Below are 7,118 nucleotides of genomic sequence, written 5' to 3' on the forward strand. Positions count from 1 at the left end.
GATGGTGGAGGAGATGAGGGAGGGGTGGGAGGAGGAGAAGAGGGAAGCCATGTTGAGCATTGGTTGGAAGTGGCCGGAAGTGATGAAGGGGAAGAAGAAGATGCGGAGCTTTTTTTCGACGGGGACGATGGCTTCGGTTCCCATTGGTTTGGAGAACTTTGTTTGTGAGGTTGATTAATGGATGGAGAAGAAGAAGGTAACGATGAAGATGAAGAAGAGAGAGAGGGTGAGGAGTTTGTTACTGAATTTTGCGTAGGAAGTGGACATGAGAAGTGCATGCACGAACTAGTCCGAGATTTTGGAGGAGGCTTACTTAGACCAAGTAAAGATTTGGGATGATCTGGGTCGAGCCGATTTTGGGGTAATTCGATGCCTTTGATCCACGATTCGAGCAAGCTATCCAATTTGATGTATGATTGAAGACCATGTAGATGGCCTATGCATTAACATTGAAGCAATACATGGGTTTTAACTAATATGGCTTCGGATCTGATCTCCTCCACTTTCAAAAAAAGGTAAGAGAAGAACTATTACTTAATCATAATTATTGATTATATAGGGGTGGTTATGATTTTTCTTTTTCAGTGTAAGGAATGAGTACAATACACGGCGGTAGATGAGTGTTACATTTAGAATGTATTACAATCATTAACAATTAAGGTTAAAAGTAGTGGTATCTCTACTACTTTTTTATAGTGAAAAAGAACCAAATTGTATTGTATGTTTAAAAGAAAAAACTTTCGTAGGTAGGTATCTGATGCTAAACATTCAAAGATTAGATGCAAATCCAAAAATATACAACACCAATGCTAATGACCGAGCGGATTCGCCTGAACTTACATATTTGATCGAGTCATTCTCCTTGTATCCATACTAGGTATTTTCGTATCCGCTTTACATTTAAGTAATACCATAATTTATTAAGTAATTTCATTTCTATCTACCAAACTCGAAAGCATAAATAAACCAGATAAAAGGAAAGCTAGATACAGAAGGAATATGCTGAGAGGGGACAAATAAAACTAAAGAAATACACACGCACTAGCTTTATGGTACACACAGGCTTGCTGTTTAGTGGGTCCGGTCCAAATTAGAGCCCACATGAGGTCTTGTGATTGAAACCTTATGGGAGAAGGATTAGCAGAGCTTAATTATAATTGGATTAGTTTGGAGGACCTTGGAATAATATCTCTTAAAATATTGGAATAAGGATTCATGAGATCGAACCCACCTGTACTTAAATTTTGAGGCTGTTTGGGAAGGGTTTTTTTTTTTTTCTCAAACTAGCTTTTAAGCTAGTTTTTTAATGTCTACTTGTTTGTTAAAATATCAAATAAGTTAACTTATAAGCCCTTTTTAAAAAATCTGGTATACCATAGTTTTTAAAAAACTAACTTATAAGCTCATTTAAATAAGCTAGATTTGACTAAAAAATTATTATCACTAGTAGAAAATCACGTATTCTAGACGGAATATTCTAGACGGAAATTTTTCCGTCTAGAATGCTATTAAACCAGGTAAAAAAATTTCGTCTAGAATATTCCGTCTAGAATAAAACATTCTAAACAGAAAATTCCGTCTAGAATAGTATCGTAGACAATTTCTTTATTTTTATTTTTATTTTTAAAAATAACCACGTATTCTAAACAAAAAATTTTGTTTAGGATACATTAGACGGAAATTTCCGTCTAAAATAACAGGCCATTAAAAAAAATTAAACCCGTCAAAACCCCCAGCCCTCCTTCCCCGCCAAAATGGAAATTTTCATCCCAAAATTGAAAATTTCATGAACAATCAGCCTCATCGAGTCTCAGAATCCAGAATCCATCCCAAACTTCCCTCCAGAATCCATCCGCATCCCCATCCAAGACCTCCCCTTCGAGTACCTCGCCCGCCGGCGCCGGCGCCTCCGTCACCTACGACCGCGACGACTCCACCAAGGAGTCCACAAACCCTAAGTCCCACAACCCTAACGCTAATCCTAGCACGACCCGATCCGGGTCCCAGCGCTACGCCAACGCGAATCTTAAAGCTAACGGCCCCATCATCGGCCTTCCCAACAATCAGCCTCATCGAGTTGGGAGTCGGCGTCACATGAGCTCCGACAACTTCCGGCGGTTCCTCGTCGAGTCTCAGGGCAACGGCGGCGTCTCCGGCGAGGAGGCCGATCGGATCTTCGATCAGACCCGGCAGCAACGGCAGCGCCACATCATCGGGAAGTTGGCGAGATCCATGATCGCTGTTGAGGATTTTCATCATTACTTGTTCGATGAGGAGCTCAATCCCCCGCTCAAATCTCAGGTGAAGTTAGGGTTGAAGAACTTGAGTAGATTTGATTTTGATCAGTGCGTTTAGGGATAATTATGGTAGTAGTTGTGGTTATAACAAGCCTGCATAGAGATGGTAACCTTCTTCTTATTGGTAGCCATCAAAGAGTAAAGGTACACTTCAGATTTATGCTTTGATTTTTTAGCAAGCTTAATAATGCACTCTGATGGAATTTATTGGTGATTTTGTACGCTAAAACAATAATCTTTTGTCAATGAGAAAGAGGAGTTCCTGATGAAAGCTAAGTTTTTGGAAGAAAGTTCGGTCTTCTTTTTAGTAGACAGTGTGATGCAATTTTGGGTGTGAAGCTCTAGTTTTCTATTAGATGTGAAACCTTAAAAAAAAAAGAATGTTGTGTAGCCTTATTCCATATGAAGCTTTTGATCTAGGCGGAAGTCAAAATCCTAATATTTTCTATCTTCTTATTTCCTGTTGTGTCTTCATCAAATATGAATTGCTTTCCAAATTATTTTCAAGCACTAGTTATCATTCAATTTTCCTGTTGTTACTCAATATATCTTGAGATTTGTTGTAGAAAAACATTGCTTTGTACATAATGTTTTGATTATGGCAGACTGTGATCTTAAGGGTTTCTACGCATTGCAATGGTTGTGAAAGAAAAGTGAAGAAGCACATCAAGAAGATGGAATGTATGTGAACTTTTATTTTCTTTTGATTTTCTCTTTAAATATTCAAGCTTGCATCCCATTTTCTTACAAATCTTTACAACAAAAATAGATCATTATTGTATTTCATGTGCTTGTCTTCTAAGATCTTTTGTTAAGGTGTGGCCGATATTCAATTCAACGCAATCGAGGGATTTTCAGAAGGTGAGGGTTTTGGTTTGTGATTGTTTTTTGGGGAAATGTGGGGTTTTTTGTGACTTTTTTTTGGGTTGGAAGATTGTGCAAGGTATTATAAGTGAGCTGGAGTTGCAAGGGGAGCTGCTGAGGAGTAATTCTAGGTTTCTTCTCTTGCCACCTGTTGCGGGATGAGGTTAGAAGTTTAGTTAATTTGATTTAGTTTCCAATTTTGCCATCAGAAATGTGGTAATTTAGTTCTTTTTTAATCCATAAGTGGGATGCTTAAACATATCAATGAAGTGATAAGCTCATCTCTTGTCTGTGGATGGACTAAAAATGGGAAATTTGTTTTCAATTCCTTTCCCTTGTAGAGACTGTAGCCTGTGGATAATAACTCTGCTTCAGAAAGATTTAGTGAAATTTATCCAAATGATTATGACTAATTATGGAGAATGTGTGGTATGAAATCCTGTTAAAGGCAATATACTTGATTATCAGAATAATATCATTTGGAATCCTCGAGATGACTTATGGGCTGTCAGGTTGTCATAACCCTTTTTTAGGAGGTTGGGCATGCATATTATTATAATAAGTGGTTAGTCAATCTACATATCTTTTAGGCTTTTATGTATGTGTACGTTAGCTTTGCTGCAAGCTAATGGACTTTTGCTAGTGTTTAAGAATTTTTTTTTCATGTTATGTGTTGTTCATATCTGTTTTTGTTTTGTTGTTCTGAACTTAGAAACAGAATCTGAGAAAGTCTGTTAATTCCTTAAATCTTTAAGAAAAAGCCTGTTGACCAAGACATGTATACTTGATGCGAATAAAGAAGAGTCATAAATGGTTACCTGTCTTAAGTAGTTTAACGTCGTTTCTTATTTACTCATTAAGATGTGCACGTTTTGTTCGTTCAATAAAACAAGGTTTGTGTATGATATTTAACTGAAGTGTGAGTATTTGTATTGTACTGACGACAGAGACTGAGGTTAGTTATGCTGTAACATCATGAAAGATTAGAAGCATAAAGCTTGATTGTGCAGGCAGCATCAATTTGATGTACTGATATTAATGACTACTGGAAGTATTAAGTTTCTGTTTGTTTTTAGGACATTATGAGCAGCTTCAAAGAGCTTTTCTCAAGGGAAACAAAAATGTCTTGCTACTTCCTATCTGTTTGATTTGTGATTCTTGAAAAAAATATTTGATGAATCTGATGAGGCGTATGCATAAATGCTATACAGGTCAAGTGGTTCTTTCTGTACTTCAATGTGATTTGCTGTAATTTGACACCTTCATGATGATTAAGGTTCTCATTAGATTAAATTATTGAGATGTTTCACCTTCACTAAGCTTCTTTTTTTCTAGGTTGTCATTCAAGTTGCTTGGCAATTTATTTTATTCTGGTGAGTCAGCTTCAAATTCCTTCATGTTACGCTTTTAAACTATGTGGTGTCTGTATCTCCTTCCATGCTTCCATCTGAATTATGCAATAGTAATTTTTTTAATCCTATTGTATCTCCTTCCAGGTCTACCTCGGCCTCGACATCTGAGATCATCAACTCCGATACATTTATGTGTTTGTTTAAGTAGTCGTTTTTTGCTCACCATCTTTTATATTATGGATCTGTTTGTACATATATTGATGCATTGCTTGTGTCCTTATGTTACACTCAAGATGATGATGAAGAAGGTGAAGAAGGAGAAGAAGAGGGCTTGAGAAAATGTATAGGGAAGGAGTTGAAAAAGCTTCTGCAGTGTCATAGCCATTGTAAATAATTTATGTAAAAGTTTGTAAACAATTTATGTATCTCTCTACTATTCTGGTGAATGTATTATTTGAATATAATTGGATTTGATATTGGAATATAATTTGATTGTGTTGGATATGAATATAATTTTTTGTTGTTAAATATTGTGTATATGCATTCAAAGTAGATTCTGTAAAAAAAAAAACTACTATTGTAGCATAGCATCCTAGACGGAAATTCCATCTAGGATGCTCAAATTCCGTCTAGGATGCTTTTAAAAAAAATTAAAAACATCCTAGACGGAATTTATCCTAGATGAAAGTTTCCGTCTAGGATACCCATCCTAGACGAATTTTTTTTCCGTCTAGTATGTAGTATTCTAGACGGAAATTCCGTCTAGGATAATTCATCTAGGATGTATTCTAGACAGTTTTGAATTTCATCTAGAATAATCTATCTAGGATGTATTCTAGACAGAATTTTCGTCTAGAATACTACATCCTAGACGGAAACTTCCTAAACGCGTATTCTAGATGGAATTCCGTCTAGGATACTCATTCTAAATGGAATTCTGATTTTTCTAGACGGAATTTTCCGTCTAGGATGCCTTATTTTTTAGTAGTGTATTCTGGTCAACTAATTTTTGTAGTATTTTAATCATAAAAGCTAAAAGCCAGTAAAAGCTAGCATAAGTTATAAGTTTCAAAGAATAAGCCCACCCAAACACCCACTTTGAATAGGATTGAAGAAAGAAAAAGCCGAGAGATATTATTCTCGAGCATGTATTTTAAGGCAAGGGGAGAGAGAAAAAGCGAGGAGAGAAAAAGTTAATTTTCAGAGTATTTGCTTGTCTGATTGAAGTCAATCAAGAGCCATTTTATTCATAACGACAACGCAGTCAAGAGTGTTAGTTTCTTTGTATGTGTTGGAAATTTGAGTTGAGATGAGTTTTAGAGTTTTTGTGCCCTAGAGGTAACAATAGATTTTTTCTTTTCATTTAATCCTCAAGTTTGAGTGTAGTTTTGAGGAATTGTACTTTTTATTTATAGTAAAATATTTCTCTCTCGATTGTCGTAGACCTAAGCATCATTTGCCGAAGCATGTTAAATCTTGGTGTTTATTTGGATGTGATATTTTTTGTTGGTGGGATTATTTATTTCTTGTGTTTAAATCAGCAAATAATCTCAATAAATTTTTTTAACAAGTGGTATTAGAACCCTGGTTTGAGTCGTGTATTGTGATGGATAATATGGAGAGTTTTAGCATAATGGTAAAATTAAATGGCTCCAATTAGCAAGTATGAAAGTCCAAGTCAGAAGATATTTTTTTATTGGAACATTTTACATGATTCTATGGAGAGAGATGAAGTTAAGATAGAAACGATGTCTGATAAAGAGTAGAAGAAACAACACATGAAGGCAATTGGTTATATTCGAATATGGATAGATGTTAGCAGGATTAATGTGAAGTTTCTATGGAAGAAGGTTGAGGATCTCTATGAGTAGAAGATCATGGGAAACAATGCGTTTATTATGAGGCGATTGGTGAACTTGAAGTTCAAGGAAGGAAGCAATATGGCACAACACTTAAATGAGTTCAAGAGTTTGATTAATTAGTTAGCTACGATGCGTATGACTCTGGATGATGAGTTACAGAATTTATTGCTATTCTGTTCTTTACCAGATAGTTGAGAAATATTAGTGGTGATAGTCAATAACGCGGCCAAATGGTGTGCTATCAATGAGTATAGTTACTAGTAGTTAGTTCAATAAGGAGACTCGAAGGAAGTCTGCCAGCATAGATAACTCACATACATTTGTAATAGAGAACAGAGGCAAGAGCAAGTACAAGGACTAGTCCAGAGATCATGGTACATCTAAGGACAGATCAAAGTCTAAGGCGAGATGTTGCTTTCATTGTAGGAAGCCGGATCATATCAAGAAGAATTGTACCGTATTGAAGAAAGAGTAAGTTAGGAACAAATATGAGAAGAAAGATGAGACGAAGAAGGCAAACAACGACACTATTGCTACCTTGTCTAAGACTAATGCTATTCTCACTTTCAGGAAAGAAGATTGCATCATGTTACAAGTCAGAATTTTGAGTGGATAGTGGATACAGGACTACATATCATGCTACCTCCAATCGGGACCTTTTCACGTCGTACAGAGTAATCGGAACCTTTTCACGTCGTACAGAGTAAGTGACTTTAGCAATGTGAAGATGAGCGATACTAGAT

General features: G+C 36.1%; 1 protein-coding gene across 4 annotated transcripts; it reads left to right on the forward strand.

Moving 5' to 3' along the window:
- On the forward strand, positions 1,740-4,966 carry LOC109843734 (phosphoinositide phospholipase C 4-like). 4 transcript variants are annotated; one of them, XM_020412691.1, is made up of 5 exons: positions 1,745-2,301; positions 2,903-2,978; positions 3,114-3,158; positions 3,231-4,534; positions 4,658-4,966. In XM_020412691.1, exons 1-4 carry the CDS (start codon positions 2,095-2,097, stop codon positions 3,251-3,253), a joined length of 351 nt encoding a protein of 116 aa, XP_020268280.1. In that variant the 5' UTR covers positions 1,745-2,094; the 3' UTR covers positions 3,254-4,534; positions 4,658-4,966. The 4 variants fall into 4 exon arrangements, 1 of the variants encoding a protein (XP_020268280.1); XR_002247774.1 differs by having other exon boundaries at positions 1,740-3,158; positions 3,231-3,324; positions 4,238-4,534; XR_002247775.1 differs by having other exon boundaries at positions 1,740-3,158; positions 3,231-3,324; positions 4,497-4,534.

Source organism: Asparagus officinalis, chromosome 5 (genome assembly GCF_001876935.1).
Source record: "Asparagus officinalis chromosome 5, Aspof.V1, whole genome shotgun sequence".
Taxonomy (NCBI): domain Eukaryota; kingdom Viridiplantae; phylum Streptophyta; class Magnoliopsida; order Asparagales; family Asparagaceae; genus Asparagus; species Asparagus officinalis.

Coding starts and splice junctions, on each gene's coding strand:
- LOC109843734 (XM_020412691.1), top strand. CDS start 2,095: ATGAGCTCCGACAACTTCCGGCGGTTCCTCGTCGAGTCTCAGGGCAAC. Junction 2,979..3,113: donor GCACATCAAGAAGATGGAAT/GTATGTGAACTT, acceptor TCTTTTGTTAAG/GTGTGGCCGATATTCAATTC. Junction 3,159..3,230: donor AATCGAGGGATTTTCAGAAG/GTGAGGGTTTTG, acceptor TTGGGTTGGAAG/ATTGTGCAAGGTATTATAAG.